The following is a 25,864-nucleotide window of genomic DNA, read 5'->3' as shown; positions in this document are numbered from 1 at the left end:
CACTGTGGAGAGCCAAATGAGCCGGGTGCTAGGACAGAGCAAGGAACAAGATTTTTGTCTCACTGGAACAGCTCTTGACAAAATAATCAGCCCTGCCTTGTAGGCTGATGTGCTTGTGGAAGGGGCATTAGGAAGAGCCTACGATGTTTTGCTGGTCCAGAGGACCTGGCACCCCATGGATGAGTGCGTTGAGCTGTCCCAGCTGCTTATCTGCCTCAAGCCTTCCTGCTATCAGAAGCATTTGCCTCCCACCTGCCACAGGCCCTCCGCAGATCTCCCTGACAAAAAGTCCGTTCCTGTCAGATATCTCTTTTCTGAGACTGCTCACATGCTGCCAGCTATTTGAAAAGCTACTTAGGGCCCCTGGAAAGGCAAGTTTCTTCATCCTCTGATCTTTTAGGGACACCCAACCAGTTCTGTCCTGAGCAAACACATTAGCTGGAGGCTCAGCCTGAAGCAAGAATAAAGCAGGGGTGATGTGCAAGAATCACATTGACTTTTGATTCCAGTGCTGTGCTGGGACCATCTGCCCAGCCCACTTGGGAGTGTGTTCTTTGTGCTAAATGCGCAACCTTGCACTCCTCTCCTCTGGATTGAGCTGCGCTCATGGCCCAGCCTTCCTGCTGATTTCCGATCCTTCAGTCTTGGGGTCATCTGCTGACTTTACCAGCATGAGTTTCTTTCCACGCTGCAGACAGAAAAGCCCAAAGCACCAGTTGAAAGGGTGAGTGTGGAGGATGGAGCCCTCGGCTTTTGATGGGAAACGCTCTTGCTTGCACACGACCTCCTGCAGCAGGAACCTGCTTTGCATTTTCCATTCGTCTATGCTGTGATCCAGACTAGGATGTCTCCACTCATCAAGCAGTGGATGGACAACTCCCTGCTTGCCATGCTGATGGAAGAAATCACTGCTCTTTGCTCTCAACCTGGGGACCTCTCCATAGCTTTGTGCCAGTCTGGAGCGAGAACGCAGATGAAAGCAGAAAGCAGGGGCATAGCTTCTGCTGTGATCCTGAGTTAAAAGGTGCTCTGTCTGTCTTTTCTCTACGCCGCTTTGCAGCTGTTTTGGGTGGGGTCCGTCCTGCACAGAAATGTGGTTGATGTTGTAACTTCCCTTTTCCCACTTCGGTAGGTAGAAGTCTCACTTATTTTGCACGAGGAGCCCTCCCCACCACCTAGTCTGTGCTGGGCTTCAGACAAAAGCTGGAGAGCACTGCTAGCTGCTGAACCTCCCTCTGGCAGCAAGAGCCTCGGGCCCACCATGACAGGTGAGTCATAAAGCAAATTCAACAGTGTTGGTTGGGAATAGCACATTGCAAGACTTTCTCTCCAGTCAAGTTTTGCAGATGCAATAGGTGAATGATAGACATTAACATTACAATCATGTCAAGACTCCTGGGTTCTGGTCTCAGTGCAGCCCCTTGTGCCTTCTGCAACACCAGACAAGAGGCAGCAGCTTTTTGCCTCTGTTTCCCTGTCTGTGACCTAGACAATGGGAAGATCCTGACCCATCTCTAGCAGGTGCTTGGAGAGCTGGAGGTGGATGGTGCAGTGTCAGGGCACATGCAGGGCTTTGACCAGCTGGTTTCCTTTGAACTAGGTGGAGCTGAGCACTAGCTTCAGACGCACAGGTGCCTGGACTTGCTGCGTTAACAGGGCAGGACTTGGATGGATGTGTCCTGAGAGACTGGCAAGAGCTGGGCCCACAGAAGAGGCCAGAGGGGTGAGTGTATGGAGCTTCCTCCTGGAGAAGGATGTGTCTGGGCGTGGGTGGTGCACAGAGCAGTTGATGAAGAGGCAGTTGGTCTCTGCCAGGCTCAGGGGTGAATTTAATGGCACAAAAGGCAAAACACTTAGTGCTTCAGGCTGTCTGGGTGCTCTTACTAGCACTTGGCTTCGTTCAGTTCAACAGACCCTTCCCATCAAGGTGGGAGGTGTGACCCCATTCGACACAGCCTGCCCTGGCTCAGAGGGGCCTGACACATTATTTCATTTATGTCCCATCTTCACAACTACAGCAAAGCTGAGAATAGCCAGACCCTTACTGAGAAATGTTGACAGCTGAGAAATGTTGACAGCTGTTAGAAACGATGTCAATGCTCTAGCTCACAACAGGAAACTTTATTAAACAACAGGAAGCCTATGCTCATGCACGGACTTACAAAACACCTCACCCTCTCCCCTTGTTCTTTCAGTGCTGCGGGGCTGGCAGGCAGGGCTCTAACTCTCATCTCCACGCTGGGCAGGGCTGCTGGGATCAGAGCCAGTCCTGTGTGGCAGAGGCTCACAGCTGTCCCCAGCCCTCAGAGGGTCTGCTCTGCTCCAAACCTCACCTCAACCCTTGCTCCATCGTGCATCCCTTGGCTACTGACCTAGACTCAGAAGATGGGTGGTCCAGAGCTGAGCTCGCTGGTGAATCGCTCCCTTCACTTTGCACTGGGCTCTGCTCAATATCCTGAGCTCAGACTTGACCTGCTCTACAGGAAAGGTTACTGCCTGCAGCTGGCTGCCATGAGGAATGTGAACATCATCCTGCAGCACTACAACTTCACAGGCAAGCTGACCAACCGGCAGTCTGGGGATGAGGGCATGGGTACCATCCGCACAACCTTTGTCATCATCAGCTGCATCATCATCCTAGAGAACCTGCTGGTGCTGCTGGCCATCCTGCGGTGTCTGCGAGCCCGCCGCTGGGTCTACTCCTGCATTGCCAGCATCACCGTGAGTGACCTGCTTGCAGGAATTGCCTACCTTTCCAATCTCTGCCTCTCAGGCAAGAAAACCTTCCAGCTTTCACCTCAGCTTTGGTTCCTGCGGGAAGGTATCCTCTTCATCGCACTAGCTGCCTCCACCTTCAGCTTGCTTGTGACTGCCATCGAGCGCTACAGTGCCATGGTAAGGCCGATTGCTGAGAATGAAGCCAGCAAGACCCTGCGCTTACGCAGCCTGATCATTTCCTGCTGGCTGCTGGCCTTCATCATTGGACTGCTTCCGCTGCTGGGCTGGAATTGTCTGTGCAACTTCAATGCCTGCTCTGTCCTCCTGCCTCTCTACTCCAAGAACTACATCCTTTTCTCCGTAGTCATGTTCAGCATCATCCTCCTGGGGATCATAGGCCTCTACATCTCCATCTTCCAGCTGGTCCAGGCCAGTTCTAAGCAAACCAGTTCGCGGCACAGCCGCAAACGGTCCCTGCGCTTGCTCAAGACTGTGCTGATGATACTGGGTGCCTTCATCATCTGCTGGAGCCCCCTCTTCGTCCTGTTGCTCTTTGATGTCTTCTGTGAGACCCAGACCTGCGCACACCTCCACAGCCTGCACTGGACCTTGGCTCTGGCCATGCTTAACTCAGGCATTAATCCCATCATTTACTCCCTCCGGAGCGTGGAGGTGCGCCGTGCTGTGGGAAGCCTGCTGTGCTGCTGCTGTGTCAGGGTTGGGCTTTGCAAGCCTGGGAACTGCTTGGTCATCACAGATATCAACTCTGGCTCATCCACCGAGAGCTCCCTGCGCTACCGGGAGAGCTTCCGCAGCTCTGTAGCATTGAACGCCCGGCCCAGAGCACCTCTCTCCAGCAACTCCAGCATGATGAGCAATCTCCCCAGCCTCTGAGAGGCCACGGGGAGTGCAAGAGATGCCAGACAGCCCACCAGGACCTCATGCTGCTGGTGGCCTGGCAGAATCGTAGCCTACATGCAGCTCAGGCTGACCAGGTGCAGTTGTTAACTGTGGCCAGGCTTTCCAGTCCCTTCAGACTGGGATGTTGCTTCATTGTGGGTGCAGCATGGGCATTGGCATTGCTCCTGAGATGGAAGTGAACGATATGAGAACATTTTGGGATCGATGCTCTGCTGAGACAACTGCTGTGCCTAGGTTATAAGTGGACCCTGCTCTGTGTGTGCGTGTATATAAATGCTGTACTTGCCCAGATGAGGGTATTTTGCCCCAGGGCACAGTGACAAATAGGGTCAAATATCCCCAACAAATAGACAAATATCCCCAGATAGACAAATATCCCCAACCAGACTGCCCCCAACCCCTTGGGATCAGGCTGGGCTGGCAGCGCTGCCACTGAATGTCCATGCAGGGCTGGAGGCAATACTTGAGTCTTCTCCTGCAGTTTACAGCCTTCTGGAACTGCTGTGATGGGCACAGCCGCTGGGAAAGGATGCAGGCTTGATGGCTTGCCGGGAGTCAAGAACAACTGGGGTTGCAAATGCAAGTGTGTGCAGCTGTGGGGCAGCTCAGAGCCCCCTGGCCAGGAACCAAGTGCCCACCTGTAGTAAGGCACAAACCAGCCACAGGATGGCAGAGGGCTCCAGCAACAGCCGGGTCCCTCACCAGAGTGCAGAGACTGGGCGCTGTGCCTGGGCAAATGCTGTGACAAATGATGACAGCCTGGCAACAAGAAGTAACAGCCCTGCCGTGCCTCTGGACGTGGGGCTGCACCTGCAGTGACAGCCCTGGCACCACCACGGGCTAAGGGAGGTACCCTCAAGTGACTGAGGACTCTGGTGCCATCCTGCACGGCAGAGCTACCTGCTCCCATCTGGCTGAACCTCTCAGGTGACATACGCCTGTACAGCAGAGGCTTCGCAGGGCTGTGCCCTCCCAGAAAAGTGGGTCATGCTCTGGCAAATCTGCCAACTTGTAAGGTCCCTGCACAGGAGGAGGTGCCCATTGCAGTGGGCACTGGAAGGTTGAGCAGCAGCTTCTAGGTGGCTTTGCGTTCTGTTGTCTCCGATGGGGTTTGGCTCACACCTGAACAGATGCGGCATGAATTGTTTCCTCTTCCTTTTTGGGCCAAAAAGGCTGCATCCTTCCAGAAACCTTTCTAAAAACAGTGTTTGCCGCAGAACAGACTTGCAAGAATCACTTCAACAGCCTGGAACAGAGTCATCACCCAGAGGCAAGAGTGGGGTGGAGGCTGCCCCCAGCCCTTTGGAAGTTCGGCATGGCTGGGAAAAGGAATGGAGGGGTCTGATCCTAGCATGTTTGCTCTAAGTGCTAGCACATTTGGAGAAGGGGGGGGCACCCACGCTCTGCCAGGGAAATGTGCTGAGGGTCTCCACCTCCCTGTGAGCCAGGCAGCATCAACAGCAGAGAAGGTACCTAAGGACCCCAGGAGCTCACGGTAGTGACACAGCGATTCTCCCTGCTGCCCCAGGGCTGCACACTGCTGCCCTGGCCTCTTTGAAAGCCATGCCTTCTCTCCCCTGAGCCTGCAGGTCAGTGACTGCCTGGCGGCAGCTTCCAGCCCTGTCACTTTGCCGGTTGGTATCTCTGAAGCAGCAGGAGAGATCCCAAGTTGCTGCAGCTTCCTGGGCAGGAAGCTTAAGAGGCCGCCAAATTGTGGATGGACACAGCCCAGCTGGCAGCAGAAATGGACGTTTCCGTGGTGAGGCAGATAGCTGTGCTGCACGAGGTTGGGGAGGGGGGGGGGAACTGCTCCGGGGGCAAGGCTGGGGCTGGGGCCAGCAGAGGCTTTTGCAGGGCTTGGGGACCTTTGCGGCAGGGCTGGCAAGGCTGGGGCTGTGACTGGGGGTCAAGCAGCTCCCGAGGAACCAACAGAACACGCAGAATGCCCGCTGGCACAGGGAAGGGGAGACGGAGGGGCACAACGACACCCATGTGCCAGGCCTGCAGGATGCAGAAGTTCACTGGGGCCAGGCTTCATCCCTGGTACCGAGAGGACTGTTCTGTGCTACGGGAAACGGCTGGCTCCAAAATAGCCCCGTTCCTGCCTGGGTCTGATAGAGACGCAGTGGGGCCCAGAAGGCAGCTTCCACCTCAGATTCCTGCTCTTCTATTCCCTAACCAAGTGAAAAATCAGAGCAGCACCCAAATGCCTCCTCTCACCATGCAAGGAGGCCAAAGCCACCCAAGCACCGGGGAGGAGAATCTCCTGACGACTTAAAACCCGCTGGCCCAGCCCCTCAGCAGGAGGTGATGAGCTTCCAGCCCGTTTGTTTTGCAATAAATCTAGATGATAAGAAAGCCTCCGTTCGATTTGCTCTGATTTTATCTTCCTGCAGGTCAGGTACCAACGGCTGGTCCCGTAGGCGAAGGGCCTCCAATGCAGCTACCTGGAGGTCTGGTACCGCCAAGGGAGGCACCAAGGCGGCCGGTACGGGACAGGGCTCCGAGCTGGGGCAGGGCCAGCTGCGGGCTCCGGGCTGCCCTCGGCAGGGCCCCAGCTCACTGCTTGGTGCAGACCCTCGCCCGCTGCCCCCCTCCACGTTCAAGCGTGCGGGCAGGAGCACGCAGACATTCCCCGTAGGCCCGGGACAGCCGGAACCCGCCGTCCTGTTCTCGGTGTAACGGGATCACCCCACTCCCGTGGGCGGCGGGACACACCCCCGTCCCCGTCCCGTTCCCGGGGCGGCAGAGCCGGAAGCAGCACTGCCCGGGGAGGTGCTGTGCCGCGCCCCGCACACGTGCCGGCACCGGGCACTTTTTGGCCGCCGTTTTTTTCAGCGACGCGCGTGACGTGGCCCCCGCGGGTTGTCCGCCCAGTTCCCGCTGCCGCGGGCGCTCAGCAAGCTGCGGCGGGCGCGAGCTGCCTTACCGGTCAGCCCCGCGCGGGATCCTGCGGGAGGCAGCGCGCGCCCCGGGGCGAGGGGCGGGGCCTGGCGGGCCGCCGGATCGCGGCTGCGAAATCCCAGCGCCCTCTGCGGGTCAGGCAGGGCGGCAGCGGCGCTGCACAGGCCGCCGCGACTACAGCTCCCAGCGCCCCTTGCGGCGGCGCCCGAACTACAGTTCCCGGCAGCCTGCGGGAGACGCAGGCGGTACGTGCCGCGTCGCGTGTGCCTCGTCGCGCCGCGTCGCGTCGTGCGTGCCGGTGGAGCAGGCCGCAGCGGCGGGGCCGGGGCCGCGGCGATGCTGGAGGAGGCGGGCGAGGTGCTCGAGTCGGTGTTGAAGGCCTCGTGCCTGCCGCTCAGCTTCCTGCTCTTCGTCCCCGCCGTGCTCCTGCTCCTGGGCCCGCCGCCCGCCGCTGAGGCCGCCCACGAGTTCACGGTCTACCGCATGCAGCAGTACGAGCTGGGCGGGCAGCCCTACGGTGAGAGACTGCACGGCCCAGCCGGCCTCGGTTCGGCCACCGGCCTTCGCCAGGCCTCGGTCCTCTGGGAGGGCGAATCCCGGCAGCGGCCCCCTTCAGAGCCGATGGGGAGGAGCCCAGGATAGGCGGCGAAGCTGCAGGCGGCCCGGGGAGGGCGACTCGGCCCAGGGGGGAGGCTGCAGGGGAGGTCGGAGGGCCCCGAGAGGCTGCGGCTGGGCCCGGCCCAGGGGAGGCCGCAGGCAGGCCCCGTCTGGCTGAGTTTTACTGCTCAGTCTCAGCACGAGCAGGAGGGTGCTGGGAGCTCCCACATGGTGACCTAGAGGTGGGCAGGGACCCTGCTGTGTCCTTGCAGGCTCCTGTCTGTGGCCAGAACTCCCTGTGTTTCCAGTAGTCCAGCTGCAGCCCTCTTGTGTACTGGGGAACTTGGTCATGAGCTTGGTTTTGTTCTCTTGCATTTGACTCCTTCATTGACAGGTTGATTCTTCTTCGCTCTTCAGCCTCAATTAGCAGTGGTTCTTGCTCCAGTGTCTCCTCATGTGAGAGTCCTTTCTTTTACAGTTCTTCCTTTATGTTATGATTGACCTTCAGTTCCTCTGTTCTGTTGCTTCCAGGCTGCTGATTGTGCAACACCTTTCTTTGAGTCAGAAACATAACCTGTTCTGCGAATCATTGAAGTGTTGTAACCCGCAGCCTCCACACCGCCCCCCCCGCCCCGTACTCACTAACCCAGAATCAAGTGTTGTTCCTGAATCTTCCATGGATATTTTATTCTAGATCAGGGCATGTGTTCTGTCCGTGAGTGACTCTTCCTGCTGTTTTGTGGTCTAAGTTTCAGACTTATGTTAACAGTCTGACATTACAGCCCCACATTTATTCTGTACTGTCCATGAGATTCGATCTCTAAATCTTTCAGATCTTCATAAGATCAAACATCAGAAGAAGTTATGAAATGCCAGCTATGCCTGCACACTTTGTAAATATTACATATGCTACTGGTGGCTTCTGAATATCTGAAATTATTTCTATGTTCTTCCATCGCAGTTTCTCAAAATGTGCCCACATCTTGAGACCTCTATTGTTGAGAACCTCAGCAGAGCTGAGGTAGTCTCATGGTATCTCTTGTCTCATGTGATGGTACATATTTGTTGGCAGGCTTACTGGGGGCAGGAGGCATGTGTTTCAGCTGGCTTTGATTGCCTGAGTGTTGTCTCTAGCCAAGTACTCACAACATATTTTGGAATATTTTGTGAACTCCTGAAAAGCCACACATTGTTTTTTAAGATGCTTGCAATTAACTTTTTATGCTGTTTCTTTTTCTGGAGCCTTTTAGCTCAGTGGAGTATGTGTTCCCTTTCTCCTTGCCAGCCCCTTTGGGCAGCTGATGTTCATGTTCCATGTGTGTTCTGAGGCCAGATCTCCTTCAGGATAAAAGCTATTTGTTCTTCCAGATTCTCATATTCTTTTCCAAAAAGACCAAATAGAGATTGCTGCTGAGCTTTTTCTTGCAGAGGGGAGAAGAGCTTTTTGTCAACATCAGTCACAGGGCAATTTAAACTTGGACTTCCTTTAATGCTGTTAGAGTTCTTTAGATTGTAAATGAACGATTATTAAACAGTTGTCTATAGAGAAACTGCAGAAAATCAACTTGTCTTGCTGTGTTATCAGAAAATACTGGGAGGGGGTGGGTCTGCTCTGCTTAGATGTCAGAGGGTTGTGCTGGGAGCAGAACTCTGGATCCACAGTTTGCTCTGTGTACACATCAGTGTTTTGGGAGTAGTGGAGGGATTATCCTCGCAATGGATTATTTGTCTCTGATCAGGGGGTGGTGCTGCTGTTAATATTTGTTTGTTATGCAGTGTAGGAGCTCTATGTGGAGAATTTAAATTGTGAATTGTGCCTTAACTCTGTTTGGGTGTATGGCCTTCACTGATACTATGCAGTGGAAGTACATATTTTTCTTGGTTAGGTGATTTCACCTTTGATGAGACCAAACTAATGTTAGAGTTAAGTTAAGCCAGGTTTAAATCTAACCTTTAGCAACGCACCTGTTTGGCATAGGCTGAGATGCCTTCTAGAGCACCTTGCTCCTTCCCTGGCTGCATGGGGACCCAGTATGATGAAATCTTCAATGTAGGTGTCAGAGTTATAGGAGAAGAAATTGGTTTTGGAGCATTACAAATTGTAAGGTGGATTTGAGTGCCTTTATTTATACAAGATGTCCTTGTGGTCCTCTCTTGGAGAATTCTGGAGCTGCTGGCAAGCCTCCAGACTGCTGTTCTCCCAGAGGACTGCATTTTCCTGTGGGGGATTTAATATGCTGAAACTGAGAGTAGGAGAGAGTGAGCAGTTAGAAGCAGCCTGCTCATTTGTAATTTTCTCAGCCACAGAAACATCTCAGTGGGTGAGCTAGAACAGCCCTTTGGAGGGACATGGGATATAGCCTTGTGCCCTTTCACAAAGGGGTTCTGCACAGCTTGTGTCCTCTGCTTACAGACACAATCCTACAGCTGGAGGATGCAGTAGGCTGCATTGCAAGAAGCAAGGCTTTCTCCAGATGTATTGCTGTCTGCATGTATTAGGAGCAAACAGGTAGCCCGCATGGTTGCGGTGGGGGGGAAGACTGGAAGGTGGTCCGAGCTGCGTAGTGCTGGAGTAAGGGGAGCCTGGCAGGACACGTTGCTCTAATGGATGCAAGTTAAAAACACAGATCTCTGTTCCTTCTTGGGCAAGGGGGAAGAGGCAAACTTAGCTTTCTGGAGGTCCTGGCTGCTCTGAAGTTCTTCAGACTGCCACCATGACTGTTCTGAGAAGGAGCTAGGCTCAAGCAAAGGGGCTGCGATGAAATCATTTACAAAACCTCTTGCTGTTCTCTCCTCACAGGCACCAGGAGTGCAGTGCTTAACACAGAAGCCCGCACTGTAGAAGCAGATGTCCTGAGCCGCCGTTGCGTCATGATGCGGCTGGTGGATTTCTCCTATGAGCAGTACCAGAAGGCTCTCCGCCAATCAGCTGGTGCTGTGGTGATCATCTTGCCACGATCTATCTCTTCTGTCCCACAGGATGTTGTAAGGGTAAAATAACATTCCCTTTCTCTTCCGATGGGAGATGCATTTGAGAGGGAGAGAGGCTTGGGTTGCTACAGAACTGAAAGTTCCTGTTGTAATGCACAACAAATCATATTCTAATTTTAAAACTTGCCTTTCTCTCTCTGCTTTGGTTGTTAATTTTTTCTGCTGTCTTGCTTGGTTAGCAGATGCTAAGTTTGCGTCTCACTTAAATCCTCAGCAATTCATGGAGATAGAGCCAGAAATGCTTGCTATGGAAACCATTGTGCCAGTCTACTTTGCAGTGGAAGATGAAGAGCTGCTGTCTATCTATGAACAAACGCGGGCTGCTTCTGCATCGCAGGGTTCTGCATCAGCTGCAGAAGGTGAGTTCTAACAAGTGGGGGAAAGATTTAGAGGAAGACAGGCCTGATCCCACCTCTGGGAGCAGTCTGCTGTGTCATATGCACTCTGAACCAGTGTTTTGTTGCCTTCATGTTTATTCTGTCTTTGTTAAAGTGCTTTGAGATTTAATGGAAGAAAAACACAGTATGAGAGTATTACATGACTATATTTGGAAATATAGTTGCACGGAGTTGAGTTCTCAGCTTCACACTGTTGCAAGATAGAAAGCAAAACTCAGGTTAAAAAAAAAAAACATTGAAAATGTTAAGCGACTACAGTGTGTTGGTGGAAGCTGAAGCCTTTTGTCTGATCACAAGTCAGTACAGTGCTTCTGTGTATTGCCCTGTAAATAACTTTACTGTCTTACCGACCTGCTGCTCATGATTAACTTTAGGACTGCTGGAGAAAAGTTTTTTGCTCTAGCCAACTCGATATTTTGATATTTCAGGACAGGATGAAAATGCATGGTCACCATGATTCTGTGTCAGTGCATATACACAAGCAACAAGTGAGAAGGCTTAAATGGTTTATAGCTTGGTTTCTCCAAAGCACACTTAGCAAGGGAAATAAAAGGATGAACCTTCCCCAGGTGTACTTTTTTTTTTTTTTTTGATTCTAGTTCTGCTGCACACGGCAACTGCCAATGGCTTCCAGATGGTGACCAGCGGGGTTCAAAGCAAAGCTATCAATGACTGGCTCATACCCAGTGTGGAGGTAAGTTGTATATGGATTCAAACTGGCAGCATTTGTGGGATGCCTTCTTTTATTGGGACTTCATCAGACATTTGGGCTGATTGAGACTCCCCTGACTTTCCCTGCCAGGTAAGTATCTGAAGTCCCCAGAACCGAGGCCACTGCAGACTCAGTGAGCATGTAGAAATCAGGCTGTCTTTGTACAGGTGCACAAGAGGCGATGCTGAGTGACTCTGATCTCTTTCCTCTGCAGGGAAGGCTAACGGGGCTGGGTGGAGAAGACCTACCCACTGTTGTGATAGTTGCCCACTATGATTCTTTTGGAGTGGCTCCAGTGAGTATTCTTTCTTCCTGCAGCTCTCTGTTCCTCTCTGTGTGTTCCTGTCTATTTTCCCATGTGGCTTCTGCCCCTATGTTTTTTTTTCTTGGCCCTAGAGACGTGGGGCAGTTACAAGTAGAGCACGGTGGTGTGCTATCTGGAAGGCTGTCCTGATATGTAAGATTAAGTGTAGAGTTGTCATCTTGTCTCTGTCCCACTTCATCCTGCAGTGGCTGTCACATGGTGCTGACTCCAATGGCAGTGGTATCTCAGTGCTACTGGAACTAGCCAGGCTGTTTTCCCGACTCTACACCTACAGACGTACCCATGCTGGGTAAGAAATTGCCGTATTCTTGGCTGAATGTGTGTAGCTGAGGTCAGATAAGGGCTTTGGCTCCAGACCTGTAGAGCATCCTGTGGTTTCTTTGCTGTAGCTCTGCTCAAGCCTGGGGACAAGTGGAGGGAATGATGTGGGAAGTAGATTCCATCCTCAAGCACTGGGAACTCCCCTGTTTTTACCCCGTCCTGCTGTTACCTTAGTATGTGGCATGTAGGAAGTGTTTGTTAAGGGAGAGTTTGCCTTGAATGTCAGGTGCTGGCTTTTGCGATTTCACCACACCTCCAAGGCTGAGTTCTGTAGCCATGGAGTGCAACATGCTAACACTTTTCTGTCTTCTTTGGGCAGGTATAACTTGCTGTTCTTTGCATCTGGAGGTGGCAAGTTTAATTATCAAGGAACCAAGCGGTGGCTGGAAGACAATTTGGACCACACTGGTGAGTAAGGGGCTGGCATTCCAGCATATTCTGTGGCAAGGCCTCTGTTAATACCATTGTGTTAAGTGTCTTGTATGTCAGCCCTCCTGTGAGAATCTCCTTGTGTGGGCCTTGCTTTTTTGGGATGGAAGTCCCAGCACAAAACATAGCAATAAAGGTCTGGATTTTTCTGTTCCAGATTCCAGCCTGCTGCAGGACAATGTAGCATTTGTTCTCTGCCTTGATACTCTGGGCCGAGGCAATAGCCTTCATCTCCACGTCTCAAAGCCTCCCAAGGAAGGGACCTTGCAGCATGCGTTTCTGAGAGAACTGGAGATGGTAATGAAAAGCATTTTAGGTAGATGGGAACTTGGGACTTACTATGGGGAGCTGCAGCTCTCTAAGAGAGGAAGGAAGGAAGATGTGAAGAAAAGGTGTGCCATTGAAATGTTTCATGTATTGTTTATAGTTACTTGATTTGAAGTGCAGTCAAATCCTCATGCCACAGTCCCAAATGAAGTGGACTAGATCTGCTGCATTTTCCACTGCACTTCCTTAAGGCTTGTTGCTTGCAAAAGCTACCCTATAGTGACATTAAAAAAAGCTTTTTTTTGACATTAAAACAACTTTTTAATGCCAGTAACTGCACCTTAGAGGTGAAAGTGTATTTAGCTGCTGGAACACAAAAAAATTGGGTCTAGGTGGCAGTGCAAGATGGGACTATGCAGTGGGCAGCATGACACCCTGGATGGCTTGTCCTTTCCCTCAGGTTGTTGCCGGCCAGTTCCCAGAGGTGAAGTTTTCCATGGTGCACAAGAAGATAAACTTGGCTGAGGACATGCTGGCATGGGAGCATGAACGTTTTGCAATCCGACGCTTGCCAGCATTCACCATCTCCCATCTGGAAAGCCACCGGGACAGCCTGCGCAACAGCATCATGGATAGGAGGTTAGAGGCCGTAGGGAAGGCTGCAGTTGAAATCCAGCCTATACACAAAGTGGCCTCATGACTGCTTATGCTGTTCTGATTGAAAAAACACTGGTAGTTGGGCTCTGGATTCAGGCTCCTGCTTGATGCAGTCATTAAAGGTGTTTTCTAGAGGAAACTGATCCCGTTGACAAGTCCATAATCCTCTATTTTGCTTTAGGGCACGAATAGACACAAAGGCACTAACGAGGAATACTAGGATCATTGCTGAGGCTTTGACAAGGGTCATCTACAACCTAACTGACAAGGTAAGAGCTGCCCATCGTGCAGTGCTAGCCAGATTTGTCCTGCCCAACAAAGCTTGCCCTTGCCAATAGCCTGTTGCTTTTTTTTTCCTTGCAGGGAGCACCTGCAGATCTGCAGATCTTCACGGATCAGATGGTGAGCACAGTGCATTTTTGTAATCTGTGGGAAGAAGGAATCAAGAGTCTGGGAGAGAGGTCCTGTCTCAGCATATGTGTGGTTGACTCTCTTTGGTGGTATTTTTCTGCAGCAGATCCAGCAGGAGCAACTAGAATCAGTGATGGACTGGCTGAGCAGTCAGCCCAGGGCTGCCCAGCTGATTGATAAAGACAGCACCTTCCTCAACACCTTAGAATATTATATGGGTCGCTACCTGAAGGATGTCAAACAGCATCATGTAAAGGCAGACAAACGGTGAGAAAAGAGATTAAAGAACCAGCCAGAACGTGCAAACCGGCTTCCCCCTCCAATGAATTTTGTCTCTGAGCTGCAGCTTTTCTGGCTTCTTGGCATGTCGCTGGAAGTGATTGCGCTTTTCTGCTCTTCTGTCACTTTGGTTCGTGCTCTCTGTTCTCCCAGAGAAAGCTCTTTATCATTTCTCACAGCACAGTAACAAGTCCCAGAAGCTCCCTCTTTCTGAAGAGCTTGTTTTTTCACTGTTTTGCTTCCACCCTTCCCACTCTTGAGAGCTGCTTCTCTCTGAATGCAGGAAAATACTATGGTCCCCTAGAAAGCTCTCTTAATTGCAAAAAGGCAGCTTCGATCCTGTCTAACCTGCTCGGGTTGAAGCAGTTTAATGAACCTAGTGAGGATCTTCTGTGTGTCTCAGAAGAGACAGCTGAACAGCATGTGTTCTGAAGTGTATCCTTAGACTTCTGATTGTAGGAGAAGAAAGACTTGACTCAAATCAGTTCAAAACTGGTATGCATCGTGGTCGTGTGTACGTGTCTTTTGTTGGATGAACTCCTCGGGAAGGGAGATCTGGGCAGTCCTTACTGCACTGTCAAGGTGTAATACAACCTGAAGAATTTCTGTTTTTTCACAGAGACCCTGAGTTTGTTTTCTATGACCAGCTGAAACAGGTGATGAATGCATACAGGTATGGAATTCCCTTGAGCACGTTGGACTATTGGCTCACTCTGTGGCAGTACCTGCTGCAGCAATTTCATGTGTTCCTTCTTTGTCACAGGGTCAAGCCAGCGATCTTTGACCTGCTTCTGGCTGTCTGTATCGCAGCCTACCTTGGTGTTGCCTATGTTGCAGTGCAGGTAAGAGAAGCAGGAGACAGATGTATTATTTTCCTCATAAATCACGTTAGCTACGGTAACTTGTGTTCACACAGTCCCAGCACCAAAGTTGGAACAGTAATGCCACCTCACTCTAAAAGTAGTAATCCAAAATGGTGGCTGTTTTGATGTGTATGTTTTTGAGTATCTCAGTTGGCTGTGCTGAAGGCGAGCTTTTGCTATTCTAGTGAAAAACTATTTTATAGAGCTTCTTTTGGTCAAGGACATACACAGTTGTTAAGCTATTTTGGCTGAGAGTTTCAGACTGAACTTTCTCAAGGTAACTAAAATCTGCTGTAGTGTTAAAGGTTTGCAGCTTGTAGTAAGTTGTGAGTGTTAGGAGATCTTTCCAGTATCTGAAGTTGGGATGCAGCTTAGAAATGCACCTTTGGGGTTTAGGTGTTTCGTTTGTTTGGGGGTTTTGTTTGTTTTAAATGAAGCCATAAATACATCGTCTGTCCCTACTCCTGGAAATGTGATACTCCATGCTTTGGCCAGCCAGCTTAAATTTAGTGGTTTTGTTTAAGTGTTAACAAAACCACTGTGAGCTAGGCTTCTGATCCTGGCTGGGTTCTGTGAAGAACATGAATGAAAGGGAAGCATTTTAGGTCAATCTAAATTTTGATCTCTTCATGATATTTGTGTTTGTTTGAGGAAACAACAAGCATTTAAAAATCCAATGTAACAACATGAACAGGAGGGAAAGCATATACTTTGACTTCTGTCAGCTATCTTCATTACGCTTGTTATTACAAATTATTTGAAGCCTGGATCTTGTTATATCTGTCAAATATCTGAAGTAGCTGTTATCAAATCAAAATGCAATTAATCAAAGAAGAATCAAAAGAGGAATTATGTGAATTTCTAAGTCACTGGTGAAATGGTGAAAGAGAAGATCCAGTTAAAGGACTGTGAAATACTGGGAATCTCAGTGTTTGCTTGGTTCATTTTTACATTCCTGAAACTGCTAGCAGTAGTGTTTCTGTAGTGACCAGTATCATGCAGGTGTTGAAATCTGAAGCTTCATCCTCCCCTTCAGAAGGCACAGAATTGCTTCAAAAAATGTAACATCTTTAACAAGTCTTTGCATCTTCACGATGAGGGTGATACAGGCCTGCACAAACACTTCTGTAAGCTGTCGCTTTCTGAACAACTTCCAAGCAACTGGCTTCATTGTAATAATTCCTCCTAATTCACTAAGTCCCACGCTGTCTTCAGGATGAGGGTGCTAGTATATGATCCAAACAAGGTATTGCATTTGCACATTAGTATTGTTTTAAGCCTTCTCATAAGTTTTCTCTCTGTGTAGAGCACAGTCATTTTATTAGCATTTATAAGGACACATGGTTATTGATATTCCTTCTGTTTCCAGCACTTTGGCCTCCTGTACAAGATGATACAGAGATTATCCCTTAAAACCAAGCAGCAGTGAAGCAACAAGTCATCCCTCATACAGCAGCACTGAGCCATCGGTGAGCCCATCAGGAACCTTCTGCCTTCCATTGAATCCTGCTGTTTCTCTTCCTCTGCCTCCTCTTTGCTACTCTATAGAGGGAAGGAAGGTGGAAGGAAAATGAAATTTTAACTCTTGTGCACCTTTTAAGTGCTTTTCTTCACCTTCTTCCCCTGACTTGCATCATGTCTGTTTTCCTTTGCTTTTTTGCGAGGGAGAGGCTCAGAGACTTCAGTAGTTCCTGCAGGTTGTTTAAAAGCTGAGCAGCTGATTCTGAGCAGCTTCTGTGAGCGTAAAACCGAGTCCAGCACCTTCACGGACACATGTGCCATACAGCCAACCTGGAAACTGAAACTACAGAGTAGAGTGATGTGTTATCTCTCCCCAGCAAACAAGGACTCAGAGCAGTTGTTAAAAAAAAAAAAGTGCACGTGCAAATTAAAGAGAATACTATTAGCATGTTTTCTTATGACACCTTTTCCTTAAGTTCACTGCCTGGCTTTAGGAAGGTGTGCTGAGCAAGCAGTGTCTGCAGCAAGCATCTTCTTGCATTTTGTTTAGACTGTGAAATTACTCATTCCCTTTTAGGAGGTGCACTGTAAATAATCTTGACTGTTGTTGACAGAATGAGAAAAGATTGTTAGAACGGGTTCCTTGCATTAGTGTTCTTGCCAGGACAGGTTCTCTCCTGAGAGATGCTGAGTTGGAGGATGCATTTTGCTGTGTACTTGATTTCTCTTAAAGATTGTGGTCCTGGAACAGTTCATGGCTGCCACCACTCTGTGCTAAACTCTTGCTTGGTTTTTAAAGGGCGTTCTACAGTCCCAACTCCTGCAGGATCATGTTCTGGGCTGTTCCATGTATTTAAATGAGCTGGTTATATTAATAGCAACAGCAGCCCAGCTCCTGCTAAGCTCTTGTCTGTAATCCCTTCAATCTTCATTCCTCGGTTTTCACTTCCAGATGGGTTCTGGATTTTGGGGTGTTTTCCCATGTTCACCTGCATCTCAGGGTCTCCATTCACATTTTTCAGCTCTATTATTTCTGGAAACACTGTTCCTGGCCTGCACGTATGAGCAAGTTCCTAAAGTGTTTGTTGCTATCCTTTCATGTGCTGCCCCCAGTATGTATTAAGGGAAGCAGGTCACTTAGCCATTAAAAAGCAAAACAAAACAAAAAACTGAAGTTTTATGAATGTCTTTTCAAACATGGCTGTTTCTAGAACTGTACCTAAGAGAGTGTATCTTGGAACACATGCTCTCTGTTACTTTTATCCTTTAGTAAGCCTTATTTTTAGTTTGCTGATGCTTCTGGATGGAGAGAGCTATGTAGTTGCCCAAAATAGTTGCCAGTGTTGTGCAATGATCAGGAGAGCCAGGTAACCAGTTGCTCAAGCATTGTCATCATCTTAAGTTTAAGTCTTTCCTGAATTCCAACATCCGAGGTAAGCAGGATACTTGTCACCACTTTCTGGTGAGAGCTGAATGCCCTTTCTGGGCAGCGTTGCACTTTGATTACCCTCCAGTTCTTCTGGAAAATGTATCAAGATACTGACTACAAGTCCTAGGCTAGTTGTAGTTCTAGAAGATGTCCTGATTGAATACTGCTGTCCTGCCACTCAGCAATGTTTGAATCCTGTCTTAATCTGTTCTATGCATATGAGGTCTCTTCACAGGCCATGGTGACTACCTTTTTTTTTTTTTTTTTTTAAAAATGACTACTTGTATTTAAAATAGCATCTTTTACTAGGCTGAAAAGCTCTTGTGGGTTTGAATGAAGGTGTACTCTCTTTTTGTATGCAAGGAAGATTCAAGCTGTGCATCCTTGTCCGCACCACAGCTGCGTTGTTGTGGCCAGTTACTGTCCTAGTCCTTTGGATGGGAAGTAAAGCACTGATTTCTATCCATCTTTCTTTATTTCACTGTAGTCTCCTTCTCAGAGTACCCTTACCCCATGATGTGTGCTTTTTGCTACTTTAAATATGTAGCAACTTGTTCTTTAAAGGGTCTTGTCTTTTCCAGGAGAACGTGCTGATTGATGTCAGTGGCTCACTGTCATATCAGCAGGTGGCATGGTACCAAGCACTCCTGAAATACCAGCCCTACAGAGAAACTTGCCTTTTTTCTGCTCCTTTGAGTGCTTATTTAAAATACATCTCTCTGCATGCCTGAAGTGTTCATGCCACTCCTCTGCCAAATGAATTCATAATGACTTCAGAAATTGTTGGGAGTAGCTTGAAAACAAGCCTTGATTGTTTTCCACTGGCTTTTATGCTCTGCCTTTAAGAGACCGCATACATTGTGCTATGGGAAGGTGCGTGCTCTGGACTGTGTAGGTTCAGAACATGCACAGTACAATGGGTATCTGAAGAACTTCTCTGTGGGTTCTGAATATCTGGGAGTAGTTTCAGAGGCCTCCAGTGCATCATGGATTTCTAGTGCGTTACACTTGGAGAGAGGATCTTCCCTCCAATCCAGCAGATTACTTAACCAGGCTTAACGAAACTCTGTTACTTCACTGAGAAAAATAGAAAAACCAAAATCATTGGCAATCCTGCTGCAGCATGATTTGATGCATATAAAATTTGCAAGTTGTGGGCAAGAGAGAACAGAACAGGCCTGGAGCATTCTTCCTTGCAGTGGAGACCGTCAACCTTCAGTCTTCCAGATGAGGAGCTCAAAGTTCGGAGTCAAAAACTTCCACCAAGGCAACCCAGTGTGGTTGCAGCTATGTCCCTGTCAAGGTTGTAGTGTTAAAGCAAACACTTTAGTTCCTTGTGGTCTCAGCAGGAAACTGCTAACGCTCTTGATGCAGTGCCAGAAGCCAGTGGCAGCTATCTAAAAGAAAGGTGGGTAGAGGTAAATGAGGAGAGTTCATAAACGTGAAGGGCAGTTGGGATAGTACATCGCGCTCTCCCACACGAGGGTAACTTGTCCTATAATCTGATTGGATGCATTTTGTGTATCTCCAACTGGCTGCCATAGAAAGTAGTTTTTACTCCAGATAAGGGTTTATGCTTTTGATCAAAGTGCATGTGCACTGAAATACTCAAATCTGAGATAGTCAGATTCCACCTTTCTCACAGCTGGAATAGAGTGCCCATCCTGGGAATGAATTTAGTTCCCACATTGCTGTTTCCTTTGGGAAGATGACAGAGAAGCTTGTAAATAGACCTTGCTATTCTGTTAGCTTTTGAAAAAACAAGAAAAGTGGTGCTCATCCATACTACAGCATATCTGATCAATGCTGTCACCAATACAACACACAAAGGCAGAAAGCCAACTGCTGTTCTGGTAAAATAAAAGTTCTCCGCAACATTGCAGAAGAGCTCTGTGTAGCTGATTCTTGTTGCCCCTATTTTTACTTACCCTTTTTATCAGGAGTTTGCCTGGCCTGGAAGGAAGAAGCATGGAAAGCATATGTCCACATATACACAAGGGGCTAGCAGTTGATGCTTCTAACCATAAAACAATTTTCTTTGCTATCTGTCTGACTTAATGTGTTGTCCTGGTGCTGTCAAAATCTGCAGCTCCCAAAAATCTGTTTTTTCAACAGGATTTAAGCACTGGAGCTGTTGGTTCCTTCTGTCCACTCCCACCCACACAGGCCTAACGGGGATTGTCTGCGAGTAGTTTGGACTATTGTAGTTTATCTCCCAAGTAACAGAGGTTGGTTTATTGTTATAAGTACTACTGTGCAATATGAACTCCACCCTTGTACTCAGTGCTAAGAGGAAAGACCCTGAAGCCAAAATGGAACGAGGTACCCCACTATCTGTGGCTGGAGGAGTCATGACAATCTATTTAGGCATTTAAAACCACAGATACCCAAAATTGTTGTGGGGCTTGGTTTGGTGGGGTTTTTTTTGTTGTTTGTTTGTTTTAAATTGTGCCCTCTCGTGTTGTTCATAGCACAAGCCAAAATCCTGAGTTTCTCCTGCACCTTGTGGTCAAACTGGGTTTTACATTTAAGAGCCATTCAGTTTTCACTTACTGATCTGAAATAATAGAGGTGCTACTATATGCCTCAGTAAATTGGGCCTCTGGGTACTCAAACGTGGGCTCCTGCTTGCTCATTTTGATTTGTTTAGTTTCTGTTTGTAGTTATTGGATAGCAACTTCAAAGTTATAATCTGGAATATTTGCAGCTCAGGAAAAAGAGTTGATTTATCTAGTAATGTTAACTCAATTATTTATCTCTTGTGTGTCCTAAAGAACAAATGTATATCGAGGTGGATATTTAAAACCTAATAGAAAATTCAATGCAGTTGATTTACATATTTTTTCTGACTATAAATGTAATAATATTTAAGTATTTTAACATTTTTCATTTCTTTATTTGTTTGTCCTTTTTTCCCTTGGAAAAATAAACCGAGTGAGTAGGTTTGATGAACAGATTTGTTGGAGAACTATTTGCTGCCGCAAGCTCAAAAAAACTGGAATCTCTTTGCGTTATTTGAAGGAATAGACCTGCTCCAAAAAGGGAGAAAATGCACGTGTTTTAAGAGCTTACATCATCCCTTCTATATAGTCAAAAGTAAAGTAGTATGACAGAAAACATTTACAAATCCTAAGCAAATTTCCAGCACCTTGAGGTGAGCAAATTCCCATTTATTTGAAAGGTTCACGCTGATCTGAAGCAATTAAAGTTTCTATGCAAGGCATCTTCAGTACCGTGAAAAACCAACGCAGCGTACGCTAGTGGTAGATTGTTGTGCCTCTTGCCATTACCAAATGACTTCTCGAACACTTACACGCTATCGCTTCCCATTGTAAACACTGCAAGACGTCAGTCCGGGTCTTACAAACCGCGGTGCTCACAGCTGTAGAGTGGGAAACTCGAGCTAACCACAACAGGAGGGGAGAGACGAGGTTATCCTTTACCTTCTGCCGCCTCGTAGTGGCCGAGCCTCTGCTGCCGAGGCCCCGGGAACGCCGTTCCCTGATGGTGATTTGGGGCAGGGCTGGTTCCGAGGCGGCTGGAGCACGTTCTGGTGCCTGCGGGCAGTACAGCTACACGCGCCCTGGGCTCAGCCCGGTGGCGGTTGCCTGCAGTCCGGGGCCCCGCGGGCCTCCGGGGTACCGGCCCGGAACGGCGCCCTCGGAAACCCAAATCGAGCCCGGGGTGGGGGGGCCGCGGCCGGGCCGGCCGCAGGGGGTGGGCGGGTGGGCGGGTAGCGCCGCTGCGATTGGCCGGATTGGGAGAGGGGGCAAGAGCAGCCAGGCACGGGATTGGCGGGGCTCGGCTCTTCGAGAAGGCCGCGGGCCGGCTGCTTGCTGCAGGCGCCGCGCGCTGTCAGATAAGAGCAGCGCCAGGGAGGGCTGGCCCCGCCCCTCTCCTCTCCTCTCCTCAGGCGGGCCCGGCGGTGAGGCGCGGCTCTTCCCGCGGCTGTTCCCTCAGGATGCCCAAGGCCGAGGAGTTGGCGGGGACTAGCGGTTCCGAGAGCGGCCCGGAGGGAGAGGGGAAGGTACTGCCATGCCGCGGAGAAAGGGAGAGCCGCCAGCAGAGCTTCCTGGTCGGGTCTTGGTCCTGAGGGCAGCCCCGCACCGCGGGGCAGGCAGGGCGGTGGCCTGGTGGTGCCCCTTCTCCCAGCCACCGGCAGCAGAGGTGCCTGGCAGTTGCGGTGCGCCCGGTAGCACGCGTGTCTCACCCGTGGACCCTGAAACTGGTGTGCTGTGGAGGCTCAGGCACGGCCCAGGAGAAAGGCTGTGACTTCTCAGACCAGGCTGTTCAAACTGGTGGTCTCTCTTTCTAGAAAAGAAAGAAAGAAATGTCTTCTAAGTCAGAGAAAAGGCTGAAAACAGAGGCTAAACCTTCAAAAGTGGCAGAAAAACCTCTGGAACGAGGCAGTGAAGAGGAGGGTATGTTCCAGGTATGGAGGGCAGGGAGTCGCTCTAGGGTCTTCCTCCTTTCACAGGGCTCCCCTCTACCTGCTCTCCTTGTAGCAGAGCATTTTTGTAGCTGAGCTGGCTGCCTGGGGTGCCCTGCTGTTCCTTCGCTAGGCCTCTGGCACATTGAGTGACCCAACTGGCCCTATGGGCTGAGGAGCAGCTTGTTGCAGGGCTGGGTTTAACTCAGGCTCTGTGTTGCCACAGATTGGGAAGATGCGTTATGTCAGAGTGTCCTGCTTCAAGGGGAAGGTTCTTGTGGACATCAGGGAGTTCTACGCTGACAAGGAGGGCAACATGAAACCGGGGAGGAAAGGTACAACTGCGTTCGCTAGGCAGCAACTGGGGGCCGTGCTGGCCTCTCTGACTCGGCTGCTGGCTCTCCAGCTCTTGCTTAGTGTGTCTCCCTTGGTGGCAGGGAGACCTGTGCATGCCACACTGAGGGACTGGGGAGCTGAGCAAACTGCATGGGATGGGTTTAGCGCTTTCTCAGCTTGGGTGGCAACCACTGAAGAAAAGCACAAAGAACAAGTGAGTGTGAGCCTCTGGTGAGATCTGGAGCTTGGCAGGACTGCTCTGAGAACCTGCTGTGCAGGACTGCTTCCACCTCTGATCACCGGTCCTTTCTCTGGCTGTTGGCAGGGGCAGAGCTGCAAGGTGGAGGAGTGGTGGCTGAAAACACTGGCTCTGATGTTGCTTCCTTGTGTCCTAGCTGACAAACTTGTGTTTTGGTACTGGTGATGCCTAGGGCAAAAAGGTGGCATTCTGTGTGTTTGCCCCTAATCTGTAATGGTGGAGCTGTGCTTGGCAGGGAGAGCATCCCAGAAGTAAATCCATCCTTCCCTATCTAAGTGGGGACAGGAAGGTTAAGACCCTTCTGGATCCCTACCAAGACACACTTTTCTCCAGAGCTCTTCAACTGATGAGTCAACTTAGGCCTTTTGCTTTGGGACTTTGACAGTGACTTGCCAGCTTGCCTCATAGGTCACAGGCCCTGGACTCTTTTCACCTGTCCTGTGTGTTGTGCCCAGCAAATATTCAGTTAATGTGGGGTTTCTTGAGACACCTTTTGATCCTTGCTATAGATTTTTGTGTCAGGGCAGACGAATTTCTTTCAGCTTGGTTTGCTTTGTAACCACTAAGCATGGTTTTCCTTCCAGAAATTAATTTTCTCCAGAGCAGTTACACGTATAAATTACTCACTTAAAGGGAACTATGTACACTGTAATGAAAATGGGAAGCAAAGCCCTGAAGCTTTTCTGTGCCATTGGGGGGCAGAGAGGGAAAGGAGCATTGTGGACTCCTTCCAGGCTGGAAGAAGCACACCCACAATGTAAGACCAAAGATCTGTCAGTTAAAACAGAGATCATGAAGAAATGTTTTTTCATTTAAATACTGCCTCTGCTGTTTTTCTCAGGAGTCCTTGGTCCCTGATCTTTATCTAGAGAATTTAAGAATCACATTAAAGAACTAGGGCCGAAGTTTTATTAACAAAGCCAAAAGGAACAGGTTGACAACATCTGGCTGGAACCTGTACAGCAATTTGACTACTGTCTTTGTTTTGTAAAGGAGAGGAACAGGACATCAAGACCTTCTCTGCTGGATCTGAAAAGAAGCCAGTTCTTCTCTAGTGTTTAAGCCACACTGATGATTTCTTGTTAGCAGCAGGGGATTTTTTGGGTTTTCTTTGGGTTTGGGTTGTTTGTATTTTTTTTTTTTTTTTAAATAGAGCTAGAGTTGGCATTATTTCTTTTGGGCAGTTGAAAGGATGATGTCCTAACTGCTGTGTGGAGTAAGGTTCTCCTAAAATTTCTTCCCAGCTCATGTGGGTGGGAATTTGTACTAGGAAATAGGCTATAAGGGGACTCTTGAAAGGCAGTTTGAGCTTATATTCTCACATTGTGCTTCAGTGATAGCATTGAGTACTTCTCAATATGGACGCTGAAGTGCTGGCACAACTGCCATGCCTTTTAGGCTGCTTCTGTTTCTGGTCCGTGCCTCTGCTTCAGATTCTAACTTTTCCTTCTGTAGCTAGTCTGAAGGAGCCAGTCTGGTGTGCTACTCAATGCTTACCAAGCGCCTCCTCTGAAACCTCTCCCACTGTTTCTAGGGATTGCCCTGTCTGCAGAACAGTGGAACCAGCTGAAGGAGATCATTCCTGAGATCGATGCTGTGGTCAAGAAATAATAAGATGAAGAATCTTGGACACCTTTGATCTGTTTCCTTTCCCTTAAGTGCACTGACAACTATAAAGCTAAGGATTCTCATCTGGAGCCTTCCCCTCACCTTGCTGGGGTTTCCTCACTGAGCTGGCGATCATGCTGAAAAGACCAGAGACTCTTCTATTTTCAAGAAGTAGCCTGTAATGAGCACCTGGAACTAGAGCCAGTGCTGTGAAATGAGGCAGCAGCACCTCTGATCTCAAGCAGACTTGGTCTGTGCTGGTGGGGGACATGACCTTGACCTGACTTTCCAGGGGTGGCTGGCTTCAGTCTGCCTTGTGGGATGCTTTAACTGCTCTGCATCTGTTACTGCCTTTCATTTGGTTGACTGTTGAGTAAGATGGTTGTATACCTCCCGTTGACATCCTCTATGTTTCCTCCACATGTCATTCTGGCTATATCAAGTACTTTATGTGTTGGTGAGGGTGGTTTGGTCGGTTTTGGGTTTGGTTTTTTTTAAGGGGAGAGGGGGTGTTGTGGGTTTTTTTTTTTGTTTGTTTTGAGGGGGTTTTGTGGGATTCTGGGGGGGTGCTGGGGGGGTTGGGATTTTTTGAATGAAGAAAGGGATTATTATACTTGAGCAACTGGTTTGTCTGTAGAGGTGAATATGCACAATAAATGTGTTTGCATTATAAAAAGGAGAGGCATAGTGTTTCGCAGGCTGGCACCTCAACTCGTTGTTTCAGGCACCCTTCTTTGTAGGTTGCTGTTGGCTTTCCCTTTCAGAAGGAGAGTGCTGTGTAGATATGTTCCCAGTAATCCTGCTATACAGAAGCAGTCAGACAGTGGACTACTCCAGGTCATGGAAAGGGCAAGCTAGAATGTGAATCATTCAAAGGAACTGGTAATTAGGAAGCCTGTTAAATAGAGGGGAAATTAAAGACCTAAGGAGGAAAAAGAATATTCCTTTCCCTGTGGCAGAGAAAAATGAGAAGCTAAGGAAAGAGTGGAGAGAGGATATTTTATGCTTGAGCTCTAAATGGATCCCACTCTGGGATCAGCTGCAGCGAGCACAGCCTTCCTCAGCAAGACTTTTCCAGACTTTTCAACAGCTTGCGTCTTCCGTCTATTTTTGGTTTTTCTCTTGCCCTGGTTTCCATAGTATTTGAATGCTTCATGCTCTTAAATATATCTGACACTTGCAACACCTTGGTGAAGTAGGAGGTACTAAGGCCCTTGCTATAGAGGTGCTGGGGCTGTAACAGCTCAGGGTGGTGTGGAAGATGTGGGGTGGAGCAGTGAATTGAAACTAGGCTTTCCTAAATGCTGAATTTGTAACTGTTGGATTAACCTTTCATTAGGGATAGCAGGAGGGGGGGAAAAAAAAATCTTTCTTCATAAAACTGTCTCTTAAACAAAATTTGAAGGGCTCAGTGCTGTAGCTGCTTGGAGCAGGGTTGGAGATGGGTCGACTTGATGACTGAAGCCTTCTTCTCTAATCCTGTGTTCAGCTATTTTTTAGTCAAGTGTCACATCTCTCTCTCTCAAGTGAGAAAGCATGAGGATACTAG

The 25,864-nt window shown here is 49.1% G+C and overlaps 3 protein-coding genes across 5 annotated transcripts; all 3 read left to right on the top strand.

Annotated features, from left to right (window-relative positions):
* Window positions 1-1,161: 1,161 nt before the first annotated feature.
* S1PR4 (sphingosine-1-phosphate receptor 4) lies at window positions 1,162-5,999 on the top strand. 2 transcript variants are annotated; one of them, XM_075776685.1, is made up of 3 exons: window positions 1,162-1,268; window positions 1,601-1,723; window positions 2,196-5,999. In XM_075776685.1, exon 3 carries the CDS (start codon window positions 2,386-2,388, stop codon window positions 3,610-3,612), a length of 1,227 nt encoding a protein of 408 aa, XP_075632800.1. In that variant the 5' UTR covers window positions 1,162-1,268; window positions 1,601-1,723; window positions 2,196-2,385; the 3' UTR covers window positions 3,613-5,999. The 2 variants fall into 2 exon arrangements, with proteins under 2 accessions (XP_075632800.1, XP_075632801.1); XM_075776686.1 differs by having other exon boundaries at window positions 2,247-5,280.
* Window positions 6,000-6,789: 790 nt separating this feature from the next.
* Window positions 6,790-20,635, top strand: NCLN (nicalin). Of its 2 annotated transcripts, none has more exons than XM_075776704.1 (16): window positions 6,790-7,060; window positions 9,941-10,131; window positions 10,346-10,490; window positions 11,129-11,223; window positions 11,456-11,536; window positions 11,752-11,855; window positions 12,207-12,295; window positions 12,474-12,613; window positions 13,044-13,222; window positions 13,422-13,509; window positions 13,604-13,642; window positions 13,758-13,918; window positions 14,550-14,603; window positions 14,694-14,772; window positions 16,163-16,262; window positions 19,799-20,635. In XM_075776704.1, exons 1-15 carry the CDS (start codon window positions 6,880-6,882, stop codon window positions 16,220-16,222), a joined length of 1,686 nt encoding a protein of 561 aa, XP_075632819.1. In that variant the 5' UTR covers window positions 6,790-6,879; the 3' UTR covers window positions 16,223-16,262; window positions 19,799-20,635. The 2 variants fall into 2 exon arrangements, with proteins under 2 accessions (XP_075632819.1, XP_075632818.1); XM_075776703.1 differs by having other exon boundaries at window positions 6,791-7,060; window positions 13,755-13,918.
* Window positions 20,636-21,545: 910 nt separating this feature from the next.
* LOC104632656 (activated RNA polymerase II transcriptional coactivator p15-like) lies at window positions 21,546-24,836 on the top strand. Its single transcript, XM_075776714.1, has 4 exons — window positions 21,546-21,710; window positions 21,999-22,115; window positions 22,339-22,447; window positions 24,242-24,836. The coding sequence occupies exons 1-4, from the start codon at window positions 21,645-21,647 to the stop codon at window positions 24,316-24,318; spliced, it is 369 nt and encodes a 122-aa protein (XP_075632829.1). The 5' UTR covers window positions 21,546-21,644; the 3' UTR covers window positions 24,319-24,836.
* Window positions 24,837-25,864: the final 1,028 nt, after the last annotated feature.

Source organism: Balearica regulorum, chromosome 26 (assembly GCF_011004875.1).
Source record: "Balearica regulorum gibbericeps isolate bBalReg1 chromosome 26, bBalReg1.pri, whole genome shotgun sequence".
Taxonomy (NCBI): domain Eukaryota; kingdom Metazoa; phylum Chordata; class Aves; order Gruiformes; family Gruidae; genus Balearica; species Balearica regulorum.
Note: the sequence above shows the minus strand (reverse complement) of the source record. Positions and strands in the feature narration are given on the sequence as shown.

Excerpts from the sequence above, each read along its gene's own strand:
- LOC104632656 (XM_075776714.1), top strand. The coding sequence starts at position 21,645 with ATGCCCAAGGCCGAGGAGTTGGCGGGGACTAGCGGTTCCGAGAGCGGC. Across the intron at positions 22,116-22,338 it reads AAGAGGAGGGTATGTTCCAG|ATTGGGAAGATGCGTTATGT; the intron begins GTATGGAGGGCA and ends GTGTTGCCACAG. Across the intron at positions 22,448-24,241 it reads CATGAAACCGGGGAGGAAAG|GGATTGCCCTGTCTGCAGAA; the intron begins GTACAACTGCGT and ends CACTGTTTCTAG.
- S1PR4 (XM_075776685.1), top strand. The coding sequence starts at position 2,386 with ATGGGTGGTCCAGAGCTGAGCTCGCTGGTGAATCGCTCCCTTCACTTT.
- NCLN (XM_075776703.1), top strand. The coding sequence starts at position 6,880 with ATGCTGGAGGAGGCGGGCGAGGTGCTCGAGTCGGTGTTGAAGGCCTCG. Across the intron at positions 11,537-11,751 it reads ATTCTTTTGGAGTGGCTCCA|TGGCTGTCACATGGTGCTGA; the intron begins GTGAGTATTCTT and ends TTCATCCTGCAG. Across the intron at positions 13,223-13,421 it reads AACAGCATCATGGATAGGAG|GGCACGAATAGACACAAAGG; the intron begins GTTAGAGGCCGT and ends ATTTTGCTTTAG.